Below are 26193 nucleotides of genomic sequence, written 5' to 3'. Positions count from 1 at the left end.
TTACAATAGCTGTAATATGGAAGCAACATAGATATCCATCAACAGATGAATGGATAAAGAAATTGTGGTACATGTATACAATGAAATAGTACTCAGCCATAAAAAGGAATGCATTTGAGTCAGTTCTGATGAGGTGGATGAACCTAGAACCTATTATACAGAGTGAAGTGAGTCAGAGAGAGAAAGATAAATATCATATTCTAACACATATATACGGAATCTAGAAGAATGGTACTGAAGAACTTACTTACAGGGCAGCAATGGAGAAACAGAGGGGACATGGGGAGAGGGGAGGACAGAATGAGATGTATGGAAAGAGTAACATGGAAACTTACATCACCATACGTAAAATAGAGAGCCAATGGGAATTTGCATTAAGTCTCAGGAAACTCAAACAGGGGCTCTGCATCAACCTAGGCGGGGTGAGATGGGGAGGGAGCTGGGAGGGAGGTTCAAAAGGGAGGGGATATATGTATACCTATGGCTGATTCATGTTGAGGTTTGATAGATACTTGCATAATAGTCCATTATATAACCACACCATAATTAAACTCTTGCCACCAATTCTCTGCTCTGTACATTGCCCCATGCCTCTGTTTTCCCTGTCCCTTCTGTACATATAAGCAGCAAAAATAAAAAGCTTCCTTTTCGGCAGTATTTTATCTTTTTCTTTTAGTGTGTGTGTGTGTGTGCGCTCAGTCGTGTCCGACTCTTTGTGACCTCATGGACTGTAGCCTGCCAGGCTCCTCTGTCCACAGGTTTCTTGAGGCAAGAATACTAGAGTGGGTTGCCATTTCCTTCTCCTGGGCACCTTCCCAACCCAGGAATCGATCCTGGGTCTTCTGCCTTGGCAGGCAGATTCTTTACCACTGAGCCACCAGGGAAGCCCTGTCCTTCTGTTATAGTCCCTACATATTACTGTATTCATGTACAGCTTGTAGTCCAAAGGGTACAAGTACTGATGTTTTCACTCTGAAGCATCTCCTGCTTCACACTTGAGAAGACACTAGGAATCTGTAGTATTTCCACTTTCAGAATCTATGATAAAGATCAAAGATGATCTCTTGAGGTTCACTTGGTTTTGAGAAACAGGTAAACCTCTCTTGAATGAAGTCCTCCACAAAATCTCACTCTATCACAGTGACTCCTTATGACCAGATACTAAAATGGGCCTCATTTTATATAATGAGCTTTGCGTGCCACGGACTGAATTGATATAAACTCGTAATTCTGAATTATTATGCAGGTGTCCATTGCTATAGAAGAAGTTACTCGCTGCCATATAAGATTTACCTTCCGACACCGGTCGTCTCAGGAATGTAAGTATTAGGAGGTCTATGACATACTTTCATCAAAACAATATCTTTCATCAAAAAAAAAAAATCCTGCTTGACAGCACTTTTGTGTGTCTGTAGAACAAGATACTTAGCATCTTTATTTCAGGATTCATTGGTGCTAAGGAAATATTTTTTTAATGAATTTTTCTAGGTTTCCAAGATTTGTGTTGTTCATTCTGTATCAGAATTTCCCCAAAATGTGTTCTGTGAGTACTAAGGTTCTCTAAGATGCTAATAGATGCTCTCTGACACAGTGAGTTTCACAGTTGGATAGAGATAGGAAATGCTTGTGTATTATATTTTCCTCTTAGGCATTCACAGTGTATGTTGTCATGTTGCCGAGAAATCCTGAAGCCAGAAAAGTGTTTAATCTCTAGTTTCCCAAATTTTTTTTTCATGAAAGAACTATTTCAAATCTTAGAACATAGTTCATGAGTTGACTTTTCTAAAGTGTGAACAAAGAAGAATATTGTTTATTTTCCGCTTGATCACAATGTGTCTGGAAGTGTTGTTCTTATTCAGCACTGCATGAAAGTCCAGTCCTTCCTTCCAAACTGAAATTTTTGATTGCCGTCTACCTACCAGACTGCAGGCCAGGCCCTCAATAGATAATAGCAGACAGGACTCAGGCACTGCTCTGAAAAGTCTCTGTGATCTAGTTAGAAAGATGAGTATGAAAACAGACGATGAAGGTCAGATCAATGTGATGTGTTACAGCAGCAAACGTGGAGTTGTAAGCCTAGCACCCAACCCTGCCTGGGGATTTACCCCTAAGATTTCCTACATCCTGTCTGAGCCTCGAAGATAAGCAGAGGTTAGCCCAGCGAAGGGTGGTGGTGGAGAAATGTGTTTGAAAGAGCAAAGGTAGGCTGAAGTGGGAGCAATTATAATATTAAATTGAGCCATCTTAAAGCGCCAGTAGCAGATGGTCAAATATTAGCAATTTCATCCAGTTCTGCATTATACCAAAGGAGCATTTCTCAAGCTCTTAGTTTGTACCAGATAACATGTGAAGCTCTATTTATACGCTATCTTGTTTGGTATCTACAGTAGTCTGATAAGATCCATACTACTTTTATCCACATCTGTACATAAGGAAAGTGAGGCAAAGAGATGTTAGGCCCAAGGTTGGGCTTCCCTGGTAGCTCAGCTGGTAAAGAGTCCACTTGCAATGCAGGAGAACCTGATTCGATTCCTGGGAAGATCCACTGGAGAAGGCATAGGCTACACACTCCAGTATTCTCGGTCTTCCCTGGTGTCTCAGCTGGGTTCGATCCCTGGGTTGGGAAGATCCCCTGGAGAAGGGAACAGCTGCCTACTCCAGTGTTCTGGCCTGGAGCATTCCATGGAGGTTGCAAAGAGTTGGACGTGACTGAGTGACTTTTACTTTCACTTTGCCCAAGGTCACAGGGCTAGTAAGAACCCAGACTGATACCTCGACAGTCTGAATCCAGGCAGGCTGGAGCAGGATCATGAAAAATGAAGGTTCTTTTAGACCATCTTGTAGAGGAGCCATTAAAGAGCATTGTGTAGGTCAGGAGCCCCTAACTTCTGGAGTCTAACGCCTGACGATCTGAGGTAAAGCTGATGCAATAATAATAGGAATAAAGTGCACAACAAATGTAATGCACTTGAATCATCCTGAAACCATCCCCCCTGCCCCTGGTCTGTGGAGAAATTATCTTCCATGAAACCAGTCCCTGGTGCCAAAATGGTTGGGGATTGCAAGTATAGGTGGTGGTGGTGATTTGGTACCTATTTATAACAGCTTTAGTCATGGTATCCCCAGCCAAACTGGACACGGCCCAAGTGGCCATCAAAAGGAGAACATATGAACAAACCATAGTATAATCTTTTCATAACAGACACCTGCTCAGCCAGTCTGGGGACACACGAGAACTACCAGAGCTTAGAGGTATGCCTGTGGTGAGAAGGGGCCACGAGTCCCCCCAGCCATAGACATCTGAGTAGGGGACATGTAAGCTCAGAGGCCAGCTCTGAAGACCAGGAGGGAGGCCCTTTCTTTCCTCAAGAGGCTAGATTCTCCTTCCCAGATGCCACAAGAAACACATAACCCCTTTTCCTGGCACCTTGGCATCTTGGAAAAAGAGAGGAACAGAAACCTTAGACGGCATCACAACCATGTTATTGTTGTTCAGTGGCCAAGTTGTGTCTGACTCTTTGCAACCCCACGGACTGCAGCACACCACGCTTCCCTGTCCTTCACTGTTTTCCAGAGTTTGCTCAGGCTCGTGTCCGTGGAGTTGGTGATGCCATCCAACCATCTCATCCTCTGTCACCCGCTTCTCCTGCCCTCAGTCTTTCCCAGCATCAGGGTCTTTTCCAATGAGTCAGTTCTTCACATCAGGTGACCAAAGTATTGGAGCTACAGCATCAGTCCTTCCAATGAATGTTCAGGACTGATTTCCTTTAGGATGGACTGGTTGGATCTCCTTGCAGTCCACAGACCTTGAAATATAATAAATAAAATACTTGCTGAGGTACTTCCCTGGCGGTCCAGTGGCTCGGAATCTGCCTACCAATGCCGAGGTCACGGATTCCATCACTGGTCCGGGAAGATCCTACTTGCTGAGGAGCAGCTAAGCCCATGCCCCACAATTACTCAGCCTGTGCTCGAGAGCCCATGCCCCAAAACAAGGGAAGCTGCTTCATTGAGAAGCCCACACACAACTAGAGAGTAGTCCCTGCTCACCACAGCTAGAGAAAGTCCATGCACAGCATCAAAGACCCAGCGCAGCAAAATATAACTAACTAAACACATGTGTACAGAGAGATCAGTGCATACACACTGAGTCTGTTTTAAAAACAGCAGCAGTGAGATAGCCCATGGAATGCTTTGGAAGCCTGGCATTTTAGGAATACAGGGAAGTGATGAGGGTGGTCTGGACTCAGGAGGAAACAGCAGGAGTGAAGAGGAAAGGTGTCCAGAGGCTCTCAGGAGGTGGAGTTAGCCTGGGGGTGGGGTCAGTGTCGATACTCGTTGTTTGGATTGGATGCTCGAGTGGATTCTGGTGTCATTCATTCATAAATACAGGAAGAGCAGAGTCTGTGTGGGGGGCACCAGAAGATTTCAGTTAAGGAACTGTTCCTTCAGGGAGCATCACCCCTTGGTATCCTCCTGCCCTGCTCAGACATCTATTCTTGTCTTTTCAGCCAGAGATAAATCAGAGCGAGCCTTTGGCGTGTCCTTTGTGAAGCTGATGAACACGGATGGCACCACTCTGCAGGATGGGAGGCACGATCTGGTGGTGTATAAGGTGGTGCTAAAGAAAGAGGCTGAGGACCTCCTTACTCCCTCTGAAAGTGATTTTGAAAACTCCTTTTAGATTTTGTGTGTAACTATCAGAAACTTCTCTAGACCTATATGTGTTCACACCTACCAGTCTCGAATCCCAGAGGACTGTGGTCACACCAGCTTCATGGACTCCCATCCCCTTCAGTCTAATAAATGATGGTCCTGGGACTTCCCTGATGGTCCAGTGGGGACCGCCAGGCACACTTCCACTGCAGGGGGTGTGGGTTCCATCCCTGGTTGGGGAACTTGGATCCCACATGCTGTGTAGCATGGCCAACAAAAAAAAATGTTTTTAAATGATGGTCCCTCCTTCTGCAAATGGCATCATGGAGGTGAACAGCCAAAGGTCACTCTCTGGCCTTTCTGTTCTTTGCATCACCCCTTGGAGCGTTGATAATTGCACTGTTGGGCTGGGTTAGCAGGTGATGGGTGTGGTAGGATGTGGTTTTCATATCGGTGAGAGCCAGGCACCATTTCTGTGCTCTGGGGCCCCTCTTCCTCCGGTATCAGTTTTGTCCTTATTCTTGCATCTACATGCTGCAGAGCTATCATTCCCACTGAGATTTTAGAGTTGAAAGATGTTGAGAAGATCTCATTTGTCCAACAATGTCAAGGAGGCTTTTTTCAGTTGATAGCTTTTCTGAGATGAAGCTGTCTGATGTGTATTTCTGTTAATAGCACCTGAGCTCAGAAATAGTATTGGAAGCCATAGCTAGCTGTTTCTTCTCAGGGGACCCAATGAAGTATAACTGGACAATTTACACGTTCAAGAAAATGGAGTCCAACCTTACTCTTTACTTAAGTACTTATAACACAGACTAGGATATTGATTTCTGCTTCATACCTTACTCCATTTTCATACAATGTTTAAATTATTTCCGGGCTCAGATTTTTGAAAAACATCATAACACCTCAGAGTTAAAAGGGATCTAATATAAAAACTTTGTTTCTTATGCTAGAAATACACTGCGCTCACAATAAGTATTATTTTATTTGCATCTAAAGATTTTGTCTGCTCTCTGGCATCCCTGACATGTTTCCTTTGCAGGGTGACAACAAGAAAATGGAAGATGCTAAATTCTACCTGACCTTGCCTGGAACCAAGGTGGAGATGGAAGAGAAGGAGCTCCAAGCATCTAAAAACACAGGCAGCTTTGCACCAGCCAAGGACAGCACAAAGGACAGCTTTCAGATTGCTACCCTCATCTGTTCCACAAAGCTCACCCAGAATGGTAGGTGCGGCGACCTGAGTGACCCCAGAATGAGTTTTCCATTGGGTCCTCCTGGGCTCCTTTGTTAAATTCAGGAGACTGGACCATATGTCTTCTGAGATGGGGTCCTCGGCTCTCTGGATTCTGCTCTCTGTGTGATGTTCTAGGTAGAACTATTAAATAGCTAAAGCTTTTTCTGAGGCTTCTTTGTCTATCTTTGAACCAGGATGAAAAACATTTGGGTGTTTTTTAAATATGGTAAAACCTACAAATGTATTCTAATGGAGGCTGTAAAATTGGAAGGTCTTATGTTTCATTCCTTCAAGGCACCAAAGAGCTCTAATACTGTCCTTTGTATGATGTGCGTAATGAGATATTTTGGTAGCAGGGGAAGGACACTGGCAGGCAAATATCAGTCCCTTGCTCAAGAAGGATGGCAAAGAGCAGGAAGGATTTCCTATTAGCCTTTCCATCTGTCCCCATGTAGACTCCTCTTTCCCCATTTTTTTCCCAAGCAGTCAGAGATTTTCCATAAAATCAGCTGAACAGTTCACAGTTGGCTTCACTTTGTCCCTTCTTGAAATCTGATAGCAATTTTAACTTCTCTTGTGTATATCATGGCATTTGATAGCCAATAACAGCTTCTTATTCATTTAACGTATGTAATTTGTAAGGACTCCTGCTGAATATAGTGATCCAAGGGTTAGCTGCTTTGGGGACTTGCTTTAAAAATTGTGTATCCCCTGTGTTGTGTGGATGATTAGTCCCTTTGACCTTTGAGAAGAGTTGGGGGCTCTGCCTTAGGGAGATGATAATGTTGACAAGCAGCTGAGATATAAGGGACACTCAAGGGTCAGATAGCATGTGGTCGATCTTTAGAAAGGATCAGTGTTGTTTATTTTGGTGAATCATGGTTGGGTAGGGAATATGGATAGTATTTCAACTTGGGCAAGTGTCTAGACTCAATGGAGTGAGGCTTAGAACTATTACTTTTGGGAAAGCAAAAGCACACACCAAAAATAAAGCCAGATAAAAAGGCGAAACTATAAAGACATGAAAAGATCCATAATTACAGAAGGCTCGGGGAGAGAGGGAGGGATGAACAGACAAAGAACGGGATTTTTAGGACAGTAAAGCTATGCAGTAAATGATACCCTAATGGGTACTTGGATATATGTCACTGTACATTTGTCCATACCCACAGAATATCCGAAGTGAAGCCTAACTTAAACAACAGCCTTGAGTTAATGATCTTTATCAGTGTTGGTTCATCAGTTGTAATAAAGGTGCTACAGTAATGCAGGATGTTAATAACACTGGAAACTCTGCAACCTTGAAGGGGTATTTGGGAACTCTCTGCACTTTGGGCTTAATTTTTTCTGCAAGCCTAAAACTGCTCAAAAAAATAAACTCTGCTGCATCTGCTGCCGCTAAGTCGCTTCAGTCGTGTCCGATTCTGTGCGATCCTATGGACAGCAGCCCACCAGGCTCCCCTGTCCATGGTATTCTCTAGGCAAGAACACTGGTGCCATTTCCTTCTGCAAAATAAAGTCTATTAATTAGGAAAAGACAAACACCTTAAAAATTAAGCCAGAAAGCATTCTGAGCTTACATGACAGAACTGTACCCATGATATAACTGTTTTTAGGGAAAAAATAAGTATAAATAAGTGGTTGATACAAGGTTAAATAGTATAATGTTTATTGAAAATGATTAAAAAGGTATATCAGAGATTTTAAATATTTATTTTCAGACCCTTTGGCCCAGTACCATGACCTCTAGAAAGTGAACATAAATGGACAATGAGAGGTGTACACAAAGATTTATGTAGGAGGATGTCTCCCTATTGTTAAATAATGGGGAACACTGGAAACAATCCAGATGTCCAGTAGTTGGGGGTCAGGTCAAAGTCTATCTTGTTATTAAATGATGAAATATATGAGGCTGTGAAAACCACTGGGTTGGCCAAAAAGTTCGTTCGGGTTCCTCTGTAACATCCTCAGAGACACATGAACGAACTTTTGGGCCAACTCAGTATTTCAGAACAAAGACATAAGAAAATGTTAACAGTCCCTGGAATATAGCCTCAGTTTTATTTAGCTATGTAAGGAGAATTTGGAGCCAGTTGCCTGGGCTCAGTTCCCGGCTCTGCACTTACTTGCTGGTTCATCTTGGACACGTCACTTGATCTCAATGTGACCCAGTTTCCTCATCTCCCCTGCCGTCAGCATGGACAGGAGGAGGAAGAGGGGACATGTAGGGCCGCCTTGTGCGTATGTGAAAAGACAAGGTATTCCCAGCAGCAGATCTTAAGTGCTGTTGTTTCTCTGCTTTCTTCTAATATGATGGGAATGGTAAAGAACCAGTTCAGTTTATTCTGAGAAAGAAGAAGCTGAGGAACATGAGTAAACTGTCAACTCTACGAGGGTGTTTGCTGATCAGGAAGGTATCTGTTCTTTTACACGGTCACTGACCACAGGTGTTGTTCCTTAGCCTTTGGAGGGCTGTTCAGACTCCAAAGGTCAAAAGCCACTGGACTTTGTCACAAACAGAGCCTGTAGCTGCTTTTCATTACTTTATGAATTTTTTTCGAAACTAGAACAGCTCGATTTATATGGGATCATCTTGTTGCTGGACCGTGTGGAGGGTGAGAATAGATTTGTTCTGGAAAAGGGAGCGGGGAGTCAGGTCTCTGCAGGACGGGCACTGCACTAGGCTTTCACAGCGGTCTCGTTTTACCCACGCACATCCTCACACAGGAAGAAACCCGTGTTGCTATCATTCATCTCAGTTTGCTGATCAGAATTCTGAGTTAAGAAACTGAAATATTAGGCTGGCCAAAGAATTTGTTCATGTTTTCCTGTAACACCTTACCTAATACTGTACCTGAACTCATAAGTAATGGACTTGGGTCTGAAAATACATATTTGTAGCAAAATTTAGGGGGGGGTTTTGGTCATTCTTTTCTTTTTTAAATGTTATGGTCCTAATCTTTTCCCGAAGGTAATCACTACCCTAAATTTGGGGACTGTCAATCAGAGGATCCTGAATTCTTACATACTTCTGATGGAGATGTAAATTGGAACAACTTTGGATAACATTTAGGTAGTATCTGATACTGTTGAAGGTGGTCATTCCTAATAACCCAGAAGTATACTCTAGTTTTATACCTCAGATAAGCAGCTTTACCTGGATACCAGGATATGAGAACGTACACAGCACAGTTGCTTATGATGTCTCAAAACCACAAACAGCCCATCTGGTTTGGGGGCGTTGTTTTGTTTTATTTTGGCTGTGCCACTTTGGCTTGCAGGATCTTAGTTTCCTGATCAGGGATTGAACCCAGAACCTTGGCGTGTAAGTGTGGAGTCCTAGTTCATTGACAGTAAAATGGATGAACAAATTCTGGTACAGCCATACAGTGGGATAGACACTATACAGCAATGAAATGAAGTGTGTCAGAGCTATTCATCAACCTGTATGAATCCCAGAAACACTGTGAGTCTAGGGCTATTTCCATAAGACTGTGCCACCACTTTTCTGCCCTAAGACCTTAGGGTTCACCATTGCCAAATACATTCTTAATATGAGCATTGATGGAGCATGCAAGTGTCTCTAGGGAATAAACCTCTAGGCTGATGAGCGGGTGCTTGGCAGATGCTAAAATCTGCTGAGTGACTGTTCTCTGCTGATGGCAGATCTAAATCTTTTTCCTTAGGTAGCGCTTGTGAAGTGAAGTGTAACCAGTGGAACAGAGTGGTTGACTAGCCTGGGGCAGAAATAGGAGATGGGAAGATGGAATGGACAGTGCCTAGTGGATAGGTCTAGCACAGTGTCTATTCTTAAGTATTTATGTAAGGAGTGGAGAATTGTCTTGTATACACTACCAGTTTCCCCGGGGCTACTGGTTTTAATTCCGTCCTGCTATTCAATCTTTGATCCAGCGTGTACTGAACACCTGCTAGGTGGCTGGCACTGTGATGGGCTTAAGAATGAATGCAATGTGGTCCCTCCCCTCAAGTGTTTCAGTCTATGGGAAGAGGCAGAGATGTCAAGCATGTCATTACTTATTTGTCCTAATGTACTCATATATGGACAAGGAGTGCAGATAGAAGAGAACGACTGGTTATATCTTCCCAGAGGGAGTAGAGTTTGAGATGAATCTTGAGGTAGAAGTAGCAGCTGACCGAATCCATAGTTTTGGGTTGGCCAAAAAGTTTGCTTGGGTTTTTCCATAACATCTTTTTTTTTCTTTCTTTTTTTAAAAATAAATTTTAAGATGTATTTATTTATTACCTATTTGGGTTTCCCTGTTGACTCAGACTGTAAAGAATCCACCTGCAGGAGACCTGGGTTCGATCCCTGGTTGGGAAAATCCCCTGGGGAAGGAAATGGCAACCCACTCCAGTATTCTTGCCTGGGAAATCCCATGGACAGAGGAGCCTGGCGGGCTACAGTCCGTGGGGTTGCACAAGAGTCGGAGATGACTGAGCGACTAAGTGCACATTATTTATTTGGCTGCATCAGGTGTTAGTTGGGGTGCGCTGGTTTCTCTCCAGTTGCACCAAGCAGGCTTCTGAGCGTGCTAGCTCAGTAGTTGGAGCACGTGGGCTTAGCTGTCCCGTAGAGTAGAATGTGGAATCCTAATTCCCTGACGACTGATCAAACCTGTGTTCCCTGCGTTGGAAGGCAGACTCTCAACCACTGGACCACCAGGGAAATCCCTCTGTAACAGCATATGGGAAAAACCTGAATGAAGTTTTTGGTCAAAGTAATATAGTATTTCTGGGCATTTCAAACAAAGGGAAGTAAAGGCAGGAAATGATTTCAGAGCATGCCTCAGCTTGGGGAGTATTGAGTTGATTGTCTGCCTGTGATGGGCTGGCAGGCGAACCCTAGGAGGAGCCTTAGCACCTTCTGTGAATGCTATTGGGATTTTATTTTGTTGACAGTGGGTTTTCTCTAGGCATTGGAGGCTTCCCAGGGACTAAACATGTGCATGCCAGTAAAACAAACACGCTGAAGCAAATTGGCTGATCTCATGAACGGAATACATTTTCAACTACTTATATATGTGTTTATACAAATCCATTGATTAAAAAATACATAGTGTTCTCTTACTAAAAAGTGCTCTATGAATAGTAATAGTAACTTGATGCACTAGACAAAATGATAAAGTAGTAATGGTCCAGACACTTGCTTTAGTATGACACTAAAGTATCACTTTAGTGACACTTTTAGTACCTAGACGTTCATTAGACCTGTAAATGGCTTGTGGCTGTGTAGTTGCTAAGTCGTGTCTGATACTTGTGACCTCATGGACTATAGTCCACCAGGTCCCTCTGCCCATTCGATTTCCCAGGCAAGCATACTGGATTGAATTGCCATTTTCTTCTCCAGGAGATCGTCCTGACCCGAGGATTGAACCTGGGTCTCCTGCACTGCAGGTGAATTCTTAACCACTGAGCCACCAGGGAAGCCCATTGTAAGTGGTTTATAGATCCCAAATTCTGCATTTTAAATCAAGAAACACCCGAAGATTTTTGTCACAGAGTTACCCTGCAGGCCATTCATCTGTTCTTCCATCCTTCAATATAGCAACCCATCTGATTTGCCATCTGTTTTATTTCTTTGAAGAACTCTGGGAGGGAGTATGATAGAGTAGCAAGGACATGATTTTGGGGAATCAGAGAAAATCTGTCATTAAATTCCATTCATACTGTTCTCTGGCAGTTGTGTAATCTAAGGCGGGTAATTTAATTTCACAAAGCTTAAGTTTCTTCATCTCAAAAATGGAACAAATAAAATGAAACAAAATCTGTTCTATGGTTACCAAAGGGGAAAAGTGGGGTGGAGGGATAAATTAGGAGGTTGAGATTAACATATACACACTACTATGTATAAAATAGGTAGCCATCAAGGACTTTCTGTATAACACACAGAACTCTACTCAGAGTGGTTCTCTGTAATAATCTATATGGGAAATAGAATCTGAAAAAGAATATATATACATATAGATATATATACACACATATATGAATATATAATTATATATATAATATTATATATCTTTGCATGTTGTATATTATTACAACTATATTCTTACATATAATTACATATTACTGTATATATTCTTATACATTATTGCAGTTATGATATATTATTACACATGTTCAAGCTGGTTTTAGAAAAGGCAGAGGAACCAGAGATCAAATTGCCAACATCCTCTGAATCATCGAAAAAGCAAGAGAGTTCCAGAAAAACCTCTATTTCTGCTTTATTGACTATGCCAAAGCCTTTGACTGTGTGGATCACAATAAACTGTGGAAAATTCTGAAAGAGATGGGAACACCAGACCACCTGACCTGCCTCTTAGAAACCTATATGCAGGTCAGAAAGCAACAGTTAGAACTGGACATGGAACAACAGACTGGTTCCAAATAGGAAAAGGAGTACGTCAAGGCTCTATGTTGTCACCCTGCTTATTTAACTTCTATTCATAGTACATCATGAGAAACGCTGGGCTGGAGGAAGCACAAGCTGGAATCAAGATTGCTGGGAGAAATATCAGTAACCTCAGATATGCAGATGATACCACCCTTATGGCAGAAAGAAAGAAGAACTAAAGAGCCTCTTGATGAAAGTGAAAGAGGAGAGTGAAAAAGTTGGCTGAAAGCTCAACATTCAGAAGACTAAGATCATGGCATCTGGTCCCATTACTTCATGGAAAATAGATGGGGAGACAGTGGAAACAGTGTCAGACTTTATTTTTTTGGGCTCCAAACTCACTGCAGATGGTGATTGCAGCCAAGAAATTAAAAGACGGTTACTCCTTAGAAGCAAAGTTATGACCAACCTAGATAGCATATTAAAGAATCAGACATGACTTTGCCAACAAAAGTCCATCTAGTCAAGCCTATGGTTTTTCCAGTGGTCATGTATGGATGTGAGGGTTGGGCTGTGAAGAAAGCTGAGTGCCGAAGAATTGATGCTTTTGTACTGTGGTGTTGGAGAAGACTCTTGAGAGTCCTTTGGACTGCATAGAGATCCAACCAGTCCATCCCAAAGGAGATCAGTCCTGGGTGTCCATTGGAAGGACTGATGCTGAGGCTGAAACTCCAATACTTAGGCCACCTGATGCGAAGAGTTGACTCATTGGAAAAGACCCTGATGCTGGGAGGTATTGGGGGCAGGAGGAGAAGGGGGCACCAGAGAATGAGATGGTTGGATGGTATCACTGACTCAATGCACGTGAGTTTGGGTAGACTCCGAGAGTTGGTGATGGACAGGGAGGCCTGGCGTGCTGCGATTCAGGGGGTCGCAAAGAGTCGGACACGACTGAGCAACTTAACTGATTACACATATATATTCTTAAATAATTCTTATTTATTCTTATATATTATAATAATTCTCTGTAATAAACTGTATGGGAAATAGAATCTGAGAAAGAATATATGTATTTATATATTCTTTTTACATATACATATTATATATTCTTATAATTAAATCAGGCTTCCCTGGCAGTTCAGAAATGGTAAAGAATCTGCCTGCAAAGCAGGAGACCTGCGTTTGATTCCTGGGAGACCCAGGGAAGATCCCCTGGAGAAAAGAATGGCTACCCGTCCAGTATCCTTGCCTGGAAAATTCCCTGGACAGAAGAGCCTGGCGGGCTGTGGTCCATGGGGTTGCAAAGAGTTGGACATTACAGAGTGACTTTCACTCACTCACTATAGCTAAATCATTTCTCTGTACATCTGAAACTAACACAGCATTGTAGACCAATGATACTCCAATATAAAATAAATTGTTTTTAAGTTAAGAAAATAAGTGAAATCTCTAACAGTGTGGATGTGATATTTAAATGAGTTAATGTACATTTGTAAGTTTATTTTCCCCTCTGCATCCATCAAGACACACAGAGGGACAAGGGACAAATGAAGCAGTGCAGCAAATTAAAGGTGGGGAGGTGATGTAAGTGATTCATGTGTGAGACTGTGATGTCTTACGTGAGAGGCGTGTGTTCTATTCAGGAATTGTTTTCAGTTCTTGTGCATTCGTGGTTGGTTTTCTCCCCTCTGTGAAGAAGGAGAGATGACTAAAAGGTTTGCTTTGACTTAGGTAAGAGACAGTAAATTAAAAGACTGCGTAAGGTTCTGGCCCCCTGTAGGAGCAATAATCTTCTCTGAAGAGCTCTGTCGCTGTGTCCTGAAATAGTGTGTGTGGGTTGCTCTGCAAATCTGTGTCTAACGTCTATGGTTTGTGGTTGTTTTTCCCAGTTGACCTGTTAGGCTTGTTAAATTGGCGCTCGAGCCCTCAGAATATTAAACACAACTTGAAGAAGTTAATGGAGGTGGATGGAGGAGAGATTGTGAAGGTATGTTTATTCATTCACAGATAAGACTACAGCTACCGCACCCTTAGTTCAGTATCATAAATGAACCCAATGAGTGTAAACAGAACACTTAGTCTGCATTGGAAAGCAAGTGTGCCAGTCGTTAAGAAAATGCTATTTTTAAACCTGTTCTTTTGGAATCTAATTCTCCTCGTATTTCTGCACTCTGGAGCTAAACTGAAAGCACCAGATAACCTCTGTTTTTCTTATCTTCAGTTTTTGCAAGATACACTAGATGCACTTTTTAACATCATGATGGAAATGTCAGATGACGAAACATATGACTTCCTCGTGTTTGATGCCCTGGTAAGCAGTTACACATGTTAATCTAGTATTCATTCTCACAACTTTGTGGTTTTTGATAGTTCACTATTGTAAATAATGGTGGCAGTATCCTCCTGCATAAATATTTGTATACATCTCTCTGATGAATTCTTGAGGCAACATTCCCAGAAGTAATGTTAGATACAATTGAGTTTAAAATTTTATTTATTTAGTTTTGGCTGTGATGGGTCTTAGTTGCAGTGCTTGAACTTCTCTCTAGCTGCAGTGCTCAGGCTTAGTTGCCCTGTGGCATGTGGGATCTTAGTTCCCTAGCCCAGAATTGAACCTGTGTCCCCTTGCATTGGAAGATGGACTGTTAACCACTAGACCACCAAGGTGGTACCTAGATATGATTGACTCGTAGTCAAGACTCTTTTCTTCAATTCCTGTTTAATCTTCCTTTTTGATATGCTTTTTCTTTCTCATTCGGGAAAATGAGGTATTTTACTACATTTGACATAGGAATCCCTTTAACTCTATTTAAAATTGTCTGGCCCTAAATCAGAACATGGGCTTCCCAGGTGGCTCAGTGGTAAAGTAACCGCTTGCAATGCAGGAGATGCCAGAGACCTAGATTTCATCCCTGGATAGGGAAGATCCCTTGGAGAAAGAAATGGCAACCCACTCCAGTATTCTTGCTTGGGAAATATGGACAGAGGAGTCTGGTGGGCTGCAGTCCATAGGGTGGGAAAGAGTCAGAAATGGCAGAGTGACTAAGCATGCATGCGTGCATCATAAGTAGGTGCCAAGTGGTTATTTGTTGGTTATGTGTCTGGTAGTGCTAAGATGTGACCTGATAAGAGTTAACATCTGAGCAGAAAATTGAGACCCAGAAGTCTGGTGAAGTTCAGTTTTTAGAGGCACCTGCATTATGCTGAGGAGAGGGACGTCCTTCAGTATTTCATTAGCTCTATCCTTGGGATAGTATCTGTTTTTCCCCCAGGGAACCCCTGCCCACTTTCTTCCCTGACATGTTTACCTGTGCCCTGCCCTCTCTCTCTGGTGGTCAGCTCTCTGAGGCCAGGGGTGCTGGATTGTATTGTCTTCCTCCCAGCATTTAACATAGTGCCTGACACTTCATGGTTTCTTTGTTCATGTTAAATAGAAAGAAACCTGAGACTTCTCTTCAGCTCTGGAATAGTAATGTTGGGGATGCTGCCAAAATAATCAAGAAAGGAAAGAAAACCCCATACATTGAGACCCAGCTTGTTGACTGAATGCCAGGGTTTGTGCTGTACTGTTATTTATATTTTTCACCTTTGGCAGGTGTTTATTATTTCACTGATAGGAGACATCAAGTTCCAGCATTTCAACCCTGTTCTCGAGACCTACATTTACAAGCACTTCAGCGCCACTCTGGCCTACGTGTGAGTACCAGGCCCAGGAAGGGTCTGTGGTTGGGTTGTCGATTTGTGCTCCAGGGGCTGGGTTGTTGAGAAACCAAAAGGCCGTGAGCTGAGGACCTGCACCTATAAAGTGCAGAACTTTGTGCTAAGCTTCCTGGTGGAAAGTGGGAACCATCCAGCAATTCCAACTATGGAAAAAGGATTATATTCAGGCCCTCATTTCTGGGAAGTTATGGAAGAGATAAGGCTGTACTTCCTTAAGAATCCAGAGCATCTATAGGTGAGGAGTTGAAGTTATTAGGAGCACGATCCAGGACACAGGACCGTACCCAAGATCTTAGGAGGGGGGTGTCAGTGGGATCAGCCAGAGGTGCCAATGGGATCAATCAGAAGGTGAAGGAGGACCACATGTGGTAGAACTGTAGGTCATGTCCTCAACTCTGCACAGCGAATGCTTTGTAGAAGTCAGTTCTTAGAGCAGGGGTCCCCTACCCCCAGGTCATGGGCTGGTACCAGTCAGGGACCTAATAGAAATCAGGTCCCACAGCAGGCGGTGAGTGGCTGGTGATCACGTGAAGGAAGCTTCATCCGTATTTACAGCCACTTCCCATCCCTCACATCACCGCTTGAGCTCTGCCTTCTATCAGATCAATGTTGCCATTAGATTCTCATAGGAGTGACCCCTCCTATGAACTGTGCTTGCAAGGGATCTAGATTATGAACTCCTTGTGAGAATCATCCTGAAAACTATTTTCTATTCTCCTGGTCTGTAGAAAAATTGTCCTCCACCAAACTGGTCCCTGGTGCCGGAAAAGTTGGGGACCACTGGCTTAGAGGATAGAAGAAGGTTGAGTTTTCTTTCTTTTGCATAAGAGGGAGTGGTCCCCACCTTTCCCAGGGTGAAGCCTTCTTTCTGTCTTTGGAGTATGAGACCTGACTTATGTTTACTCTGGGCTTTGCCTTGCAGAGCCCAGCTCAGCCCAGTGTGGCCTGTCCCCCAGCCCCTTGCATTCTGGTTTTTGTGCAGAGCAACACGACAGTGACAGGAGTGTAGCTGAGGTGGCAGGGATGTCTCGACAGTGGCTTTTGCCTGACTGTGTCAGTTGTTGCCAGCCGATCTGTCAGGCTGCCTGCTGACCAGCTCTGTCACTCAGACCTTTGATCCCATGCGTCTTTTTCTGAACTAAACAAGAAAGTTCTTGGTTTTATTTGCATAATGGTTCAGAAATGTAATAAAACATACGTGACATTAAAGATGTGTCAATGTAGCATAATCAGCAATTAACACATGGATATAATGCCCACTAGGTTCAGGGAAGCAGCAGATAAACCAGTGCGGCAGCTCTTTACACCCAGTAGCCTGAATTTCCAAGGCAGTAGCCACAAGAGACAAAATCCTTCATATGATCGTGCTTATTTGTGGAATCTTAAAAAAAAAGTTGTTGTTCAGTCGCTCAGTCATGTCCGACTCTTTGCAACCTCATGGACTGTAACATGCCAGGGTTCCCTGTCCTTGGCTATCTTTCGGAGTTTGCTCAAACCCATGTCCATCGAGTCAGTGATGCCAATCAACCATCTCATCCTTTGTCACCCCCTTCTCCGTCCTTCAGTCTTTTCCACTATCAGGGTCTTTTCCAATGTGTCAGCTCTTTGCATCAGATGGCCAGAGTATTGGAGCTTCAGCATCAGTCCTTCCAGTGAATATTCAGGGTTGATTTCCTTTAGGATTGACTTGGTTGAACTCCTTTCATTTCAAGGAACTCTCAAGAGTCTTCTCCAGCACCACAACTCAAAAGCATTAGTTTTTTGGCATTCAGTCTTCTTTGTGGTCCAACTCTGGAAAAATCATAGCTTTGACTATATGGACCCTTGGCAACGTGATGAACAAATAGTACAAACGAACTTATTTACAAAGCAGAAGTAGAGTCACAGATGGAGAAAACAAACTTATGGTCACCAGGGGATACAGGGGAGCAGGATAAACAGGAAGATTGACATACACACACTACATGTACACTACTGTGTATAAAATAGAGAACTATTAACAATAAGACCCACTGTATAGTACAGGAGACTCCACTCAGGATTCTGTAATGGCCTGTATGGGAAAAACATTCAAACCAGAGTGGGTGTATGTATATGTGTAACTGATGCACTCTGCTGTATACCTTGAACTAACACAACATTTTAAGTCATCTACACTCAAAAAAAAGAAAAAGACAGAATCCTATCTTTGGATCTTTGTTAACACAGAGCCAAGTGCAGGGCTCCAAGTGGTGTGCTTCTGGTAATCTGAGTTGATTTGCAATAATTGATCAATTCTACATGATTCCTATGAATTTTTCTTAATACTGGGAAAACTCAAAAAGATTGCCAGAAGAAAAGTTCAAAATTTCAGTGCCCTCAAAAATGTGAGATGGCCCAAGATTAAAACAATGCCTAGTCCAAAGGCTCTAGAAAAGCATAAAGAGCAATCCCAGAGCCGTTTTATCTGTTCCAGATGCTCAGAACTCTGGGCTGCTCTTCTTCCCATACAGTAAAATTTTCATCTGGCTCCAATTTAGGGATTCTAAAAAGTTGGGGCAGATTGGAGGAAATTAGATTTCTTTTAAGGGGACTACTTACGCAGGCAAGTCCGTCCTTACTGGAACATTTGAAAAAGTCAGTATAACATGTTGTTGTTTTAGTCAGTAGTCATGTCCAAGTCTTTGCGACCCCATGGACTGTAGCCTGCCAGGTTCCTCTGTCCATGGGATTTCCCAGACAAGAATACTGGCGTAGGTTGCCATTTCCTCCTCCAGGGGATATTCACGGCCCAAGGATCGAACCCATGTCTCCTACATTGGCAGGCGGATTCTTTACCACTGCGCCACCTGGGAAGCGCCTGTATAACATACTAGAGATCAAAATACCTCACAGTTTGCATCCCTTCAGCTCTTTTTCTTCATCCTTTTAAAAAGAATCCTGCAAAGGAAAAGAAACTATTCCTTGTTTGTAAGCAGAAGGGAAGCTCTGAGCCTATACTGCAGTGAAGAGGAAATTTCTAGAAGAAATAATTCCTATAGTTATGACTTCTACTTCCCCAGGAAGCCAAGTTCCCTTTTGTATAGTGTACCTTAGGGCCCAGAATACCACTTTGCCCCATTGACACTTTTCTCTTTCTTATCCTTTTCAGGAAACTCTCCAAGGTACTGAACTTTTACGTGGCAAATGCAGATGATTCCAGCAAGACGGAATTGCTTTTTGCAGCTTTGAAAGCCTTGAAGTACTTGTTTAGGTTCATCATCCAATCTAGAGTACTCTACCTGAGGTAATGGTGATGGTGGTACGATGCAGATGCTCTCCACCCTCTCTGACAGTATTTTTTTCTTATTCCTTGTGTACATGTTCAGCTCTGTGAGCTTTTGGATCATGGATCTGTCAAATTTCAGAACTCTGGAGCTGAAGGTGAGAGTGGACCTGTTGTTTAGTTGCTCAGTCCTGTCTGACTCTTGGCAACCCTATGGACTGCAGCCCACCAGGCTTCTATGTCCATGGGATTTCCCAGGCAAAAACAGTGGAGTGGATTGCCTTTTCATCTCCAGGAGATCTTTCTGACCCAGGGATCAAACGCATGTCTCCTGCACTGCTGGCATTTTCTTTACCACTGAGCCACCAGGGAAACCTAAGGGTGGACTGTGCAACCTTTAAAGAAGGTTCACGCCGAGTCCTTTTGGGTCAGCAGAATTTCTAAGGCAGTAGCGGCAGTTGGACTGAGGGATACAGGTGGCTACAACATGCAACCTAAATGAGAGCCTTCGTTGGTGACAAAAGTCTAGGAAGTCAGGTTCCTGTGGCAAGAAAGAAAGAGAAGTTGCTCAGTCATGTCCAACTCTTTGCAATCCCATGGACTGTAGCCTACCATGCTGCTCCGTCCATGGGATTTTCCAGGCAAGAGTACTGGAGTGAGTTGTCATCTTCTCCAGAGGATCTTCCCAGCCCAGGGATCGAACCTGGGTCTCCCGCATTGTAGGCAGACACTTTACCATCCGAGCTACCAGGGAAGTAGCAAGACTATATTTAAAATAGCAAGGGGTTTCATGATGATATTGGATGTGCAAATCTAGGATCATGAATTATTGTTGGAAGTAGATGGAAATAGTGGCAGTCATTTGGAGGATTTGTTTCTGAGGTTTGTGTTTCTTTGCTGACTTCAAGCTGAGGTACCTGGTGAAACTAAGCCCTAAAGATATGATAATTCCCAATTTGAATTCCTAGGATAACTGCTCCATCAAAAACAATAGAAATCAAAAATGAAAAAATAACCTCTCTGGGAATGCCCACAACCCCATTGCCATTGCTGCTGGATTTCCAAACTGTTATTTATCTCCTAAGGCAGATTTGTACTTTGGCAACTATAGGTAACATACTAAAATGTTAATAGGCATAAAGCTGCAAGTAAGAGGGTTTCAAGCCTGTGATTTGAGCATGTGCATTTTTTCTTAACCATTGTCTTTTTTTGAAAATCATAAACAAAATTAAAGGCAAACAACACAGAAAAAAACTTGTAACTTATAGTAAAGCTCAAAGGTCAATAGATTTACTAATTAAAGGCTCTTAAAAATCAACTATAGAATGATAAATATCCTTATACAATACAAACCAAAAATATAATTTACAAAAGAAAACAAGTGGTCAGTTAAATTTTTTAAAAAATTTATACTATTAAAATGTAATACACCATCTTTACCTCTACATTTGATAAAGGTGAAAAATCTTTATCCTTTGGTAAGAGTGGACAAGTTTAGCCATGTGTTTTAATGCTGATAGGAATATAAACTCTTTAAGGATGGAAATTGGGCACTGTGAATAAAAATCAAACGTATACACGCAAAGCAGAGGAAGATATCACATTTGCCCAGTAATAGACTATCTAAAAATTTATCTAATGAAAAGAAATCCATCAAGTATGAACAAAGATGAATGTTACAGTATGTATATATATGTGGCCTTTCAAATGTAGGGTATTTGGATGAGGGAAGATAACCCTGATAGGTTCAAAACTAAGGTAGAAAACATAATATCACAATTTCAAAAATAATTTAGGACTGGATGTATAATATGCTAAAATTTTAATGGAGTAAAACTGTAGTAAAGAGGACTTTAAGTAGGTTTATTTTTTATCTGCATTTTTAAGGTTTCTACAGAGAATTTGTACATTTTTATGGTTTATAAACATGTTTAATGACTTAAAAGTTGAGCTGGACAAATGACAACTCTTTCTTCCCTAGCAGAAGTTAGCAGTGTTGCCTTAACACAGGGTATATACTCACCCTCTGTTAGTCTTTTCAGATGGTCTTTTATTGTTTGGTATTTGTATCTCATAATTAATGCTGAATTTCCACATATTTGGTTAGGATGTCCTACTGAGGAAGCTTTCCCTTACCTAAAAGTTTGTATAGCAAACCAAACCCTGTTGCCCGGCAATAAGAATCCTCATGAAAGCATAAAAAGAAAACCTTAATTGATGAAATTTTAAAAAATCATTTCCTTTAATGATCCACTGACTCTTTTACCCTTCATAACGTTTCATTGCATCCAGCCCATTGCGTTCTTTCTCTCTTAACTTTGCCAACGAAGGTCCGTCTAGTCAAAGCTATGATTTTTCCAGTAGTATGTATGGGTGTGATAGTTGGACCATGAGTGCCGAAGAATCAATACTTTCAAACTGTGGTGTTGGAGAAGACTCTTGAGAGTCCCTTGGATTGCAAGGAGGTCAAAGCAGTCAATGCTAAAGGAAGTCAGTCCTGAATATTCATTGGAAGGGCTGATGATGAAGCTCCAATACTTTGGTCACCTGATGTGAAGAGCCAACTCATTAGAAAAGACCCTGATGCTGGGAAAGATTGGAGGCAGGAGGAGAAGGGGATGACAGAGGACGACATGGTTGGATGGCATCGCTGACTCAATGGGCATGAGTTTGAGCAAGCTCTGGGGGATGAAGGACAGGGAAACCTGGCATGCTGCAGTCCGTGGGGTCACAAAGAGTTGGACGCGACCGAGTGACTGAACAACAACATCGTGTTCGTCATTTTCAATGTCAGATAAAATGATAACAGTGGAAAAGCCAAGTTAATGCACCCATGAAACTGAGAGAGTGACTGTGTTGAACTTAGGCCCGTATGGCCTGTTTATGATTATTTTTCCCCCTGATGTTTTCTCATTCTAAAGAAGAGCTTAAGCTGGGACAGAGAGTCTGGCAATCTATATTCTCTGATTGCTTGGATTTTTTTTTTTAATTTATTTTTTTTAATTGAAGGATAATTGCTTTACAGAATCTTAATGTTTTCAATTGCTTGGATTTTATAGATGAAATAGGACACTGAGAAGGTTGGTTTTAATCCTGCAGTCTCATGTTAGTCCCTTTTTAATTAATAATTTTTTTGGTCTCTATTGAATTTGTTACAATATGCTTCTGTTTTATGTTTTGGCTTTCGGCCTCAGGGCATGTGGAATCTTAGCTCCCTGACCAGTGATAGAACTCATACCCCCAGTGTTGGAGGGTGAAGTCTTAACCATTGGACTTCCAGAGAAGTCCATAGTTCCTTTTTTAAGTCACAAATGTAGGGTGCTCTGGGTGTTGGGGGTCTAGCAGAGGTGAGATAAGGTTCATGCTCCGATGATGCTTGTGGGTTACATCAGGGTCAGGGAGTCAGATAATGAAGAAACCCACAAGATCATCTCAGATGGATAAAAGCTAGGAGGGAAGGCATTGATGTGACAGTGACCTGGGTTGGCTCCTTGAGCTGAGCTGGTGGGAGAGACTTCTCTAGTGGCTGGCATTTGAGTTGAGACAAAGATGAGGAGCCAGCCTCTGAAAGTCTCAGGTAAGAGACGTGTGGGGAGCAGGAACAGCTATGGCAAGCGTCCTGCGGGGTCACCGAGTGACCTGTGTGAGGAATCGGGAGAAACCACTGTTGCCGGAGCACAGAGATCCACAGTGGGAGGATGGAGCCTCACAGGCAGTGATGCACGATGAAGACCTTCTTGTCATTGGAAGGAGTTCAGATTTCATGCCAGGTGTCATGGGAAACCACTGAAGGGTTTCAATTAGAGAGGTAGTGATATCTGGCTTATATTTTACTGAGTTGGCCAAAAAGTTCGTTTAGGTTTTTCTGTAGGATGCTGTGGAAAAACTTGAACCGACTTTTTGGCCAACACAATACAAGATCATCTCATCTCTTAGGTGGAAAATGGATTGCTAGGGGTTAAGAGTGAAACCTGGATGACCACTTAATAGGCTGGTTTTTGTTGTGTTTTAAGCTTTGGTCTTTTTTTTTTTTTTTGAGAGTAATTGTTTTACAGTGTTGTGTTAGTTTCTGCAATGTTAGTTTCAACAATGTGAATCAGCTCTAATGTATACATATATCCCCTCCATCTTGATCCTCCCTCCAATAGGCTGTTATGGTTCAAATGTGAGATCCAGTGGGTCTGTCTCCTATGAGAGGCAGAGAGTGGACTGATTGAGGGATAAGAGATCATAGGACTTGCTGTTAGATTGGCTGGGAGAGTGAGAGAGAATTGTAGATAACTTCTAGGTTTGATGTGCTACTTGCCAGGATATGGACTATTTAAAGATGACCAGGAAAATCAAGTGAGTTCTGTTTTGCACATGTTCATTTTGAGATACTTCATGGACTGAGTTGCAGATAAAGTTCTTTTCCAGTTCTGCAGAATGGATGAATTGAGAATTAGCAGGAACCCTCTGAATAGTTTTCAGAGGAGTTCACATTCTGTAAGTACCATGTCAGTTATAGAAGAATGGAGGAGACTAATACATATACGCATGTATATTTGAGTGTGTGTATAAAATTTCGAGTTCAAACTATCTCTACTCTTGACCAATTGGCGGTAAGATGGCCCCCCAGCGTAAGTGCACCTGGACTAGTTTCGGTACTTTTGTGTTTCTTGAGACTTGAGCCTTCTGATTTCTACTTAGGAGAAAAGCAAACTTTTCAGTTGATAGACAAGCAGGGTACCTTAAACAAGCACGAATCAGGGACTCCCCTGGAGATCCAGCAGTTAAGACTCCGAGCTTCTGATGCAGGTGTATTTGATCCCTGGTTGGGGAACTAGGATCTCACATGCCTCACAGCATGGCCAAAAGTTTTTTCTTAATTTAAAAAGCAAGAAATGAAGCACAGTATCAGTGAAGACCAAGATGGCCTGTGTCCTGTGAGGGCCCTGTTGTGGAGCAGGTTGGCAGGTCAGTAGATAGAAGAATGCTAACTGGACTCACAGACTAGATTGGTTTCAGATCATTTCTGGGTTGAAGAACTTTACTCCCTGTTGTCTGAAACTTCAGCACAAATGATGTGATGAGGCAGACTGATTGAAGTGGCAGAGTGATTAGATAGAATGATTAGAAGAGGTAAGAGAGAGGGAGGGTTGGAGGGCAAGAGGTGGCAAGACTGAGCTGTCAATCTCGGTAGCTGAGAAAGTCCCCTGCTTATTGCACATTGTTCTAATGAGCGGAGAATGGTGGGCTTGTAGGCAGGGTCCATCTGCTACTTGAGGCAAAGCAGCTTCTGGCTGTTCCCCACTCTGTTCCAGGAATGCCCACATGCCGCTAGGATGGAGGACATCACCAAGACTGGCCTTAAGACAACCTCAGGGGACCAGGAGGAGATCTCTGTTGGAGGACTTTACATACAAATCACTACCTTTGGTCCAGGTGGTGATGACTTCCCAGCTTCGGGGCCCCTCCCTGAACTGCCTTAGTTAGAGCACTCGTGATGGCTCCGTGCACAGGGTGAAGAGGTGACAAGTGACGCATGGGCCTCTAGCATCATGTAGGCAGCAAAGCTACTGAAAAATGTCTTTTAAAGATGGAATATCTGACTGCCTTCTTTTTTTTTTCCTGTTAAGATTTTATGGCCAAAGTGAAGATGGAGATGAATTTAGTAATTCAATCCGCCAGTTATTTCTTGCTTTCAATTCACTGATGGACAGGCCTCTGGAAGAAGCTGTCAAGATCAAGGTCAGCTTGGGCTACTGTTAATACTGTGGGTGAGGATGTTCTGGGGAGCGAAAAACTTGCAGTGCATGATAAAAAAAAAATAATCCTCATTCATGGGAAACTTGTTAATTTTAGAATGACTTGTAGAAAGTAAAGGGGAAATCCCTTTGTATTCCCTTTTACGTACATTTGTATTTTCAAATGTTCATTTCCCAAAGACAAGGTACCTATTTTTATTGAAGTAGAGTTGATTTACGATGTTGTGTTAGTTTCAGGTATACAACAAAGTGATTCAGTTAAACGTATGTATTTTTTTCAGGTTCTTTTTCATTACAGGTTATTATAAGATATTGAATATAGTTCCCTATGCTATATAGCAGGTCCTTGTTGTTTATCTATTTTATATATCATGATGTATATCTGTTAATCCTAGTTTATCCTTTCTTACCCTCTCCCCTTTGATTACTGTAAGTTTTTTTCCTATGTCTGTGAGTCTGTTTCTGTTTTAAAAATAAACTCGTTTATGTTATATGCCACATATAAATTATATCATATGATATCTGTCTTTTTATGGCTCAGTAATATTCCATTATTGGAGAAGGAAGTGACAACCACTCCAGTATTCTTGGCTAGAGAGCTTCATGGACAGAGAAGCCTGGCGGGCTACAGTCCATAGGATGGCAGAGTCGAACATGAGCAAGTGACTCACACTTACTTACAGTATTCCGTTACACACACATGCACACATACACATATACACGCACACATGCATGCACGTACACACACACGCATACATGCACACGCACACACATGCACACACAGCACATCTCACCCTTCCTCCGTTGACGGACACTTGGGCTGTCTCCACCTTCCGGCTGTTGTGAATAGTGTTGCTGTGAACATTGGGGTGCATGTATCTTTTCAGATTTGAGATCTTGTTTCTTCTGGGTAGATGCCCAGGAGTGGGATTGCTGGATGATATGGTAACTCTATTTTTTGTTTTTTGAGGAACCTCCATGCTGTTCTTCATAGTGGTTGTACCAGTTTTCATTCCCAGGAGTGTTCCCTTTTCTCCACACCCTCACCAGCATTGATTGTTTATAGACTTCTGACCTCTGTGAGATAATATCTCATTGGATTTTCTTTTCTGTGATTATCAGTGATGTTGAGCATCTTTGCATGTGCCTAATTATGTCTAGATGTAATCCATGGCACCTAAAACTTCTAGAAGAGAACATAGGCAAAACTTTATCTGACATCAATCGTAGC

General features: G+C 42.4%; 1 protein-coding gene across 1 annotated transcript in view; it reads left to right on the top strand.

Moving 5' to 3' along the window:
* The window catches only part of DOCK5 (dedicator of cytokinesis 5), a 269322-nt gene that overhangs the window by 166562 nt on the left and 76567 nt on the right, over nt 1-26193 (top strand). Inside the window, exons 16-23 of the mRNA XM_070459648.1 lie at nt 1247-1319; nt 4512-4615; nt 5702-5885; nt 14141-14238; nt 14473-14562; nt 15847-15947; nt 19102-19236; nt 24834-24945. Of these exons, the coding sequence (XP_070315749.1) occupies nt 1247-1319; nt 4512-4615; nt 5702-5885; nt 14141-14238; nt 14473-14562; nt 15847-15947; nt 19102-19236; nt 24834-24945 (897 nt within the window). The remainder of the gene's footprint in view (nt 1-1246; nt 1320-4511; nt 4616-5701; nt 5886-14140; nt 14239-14472; nt 14563-15846; nt 15948-19101; nt 19237-24833; nt 24946-26193) is intronic.

Source organism: Odocoileus virginianus, chromosome 31, assembly GCF_023699985.2.
Source record: "Odocoileus virginianus isolate 20LAN1187 ecotype Illinois chromosome 31, Ovbor_1.2, whole genome shotgun sequence".
NCBI lineage: Eukaryota > Metazoa > Chordata > Mammalia > Artiodactyla > Cervidae > Odocoileus > Odocoileus virginianus.
The sequence above is the reverse complement of the archived record's forward strand: the minus strand, read 5'-3'. Positions and strand labels throughout refer to the sequence as shown.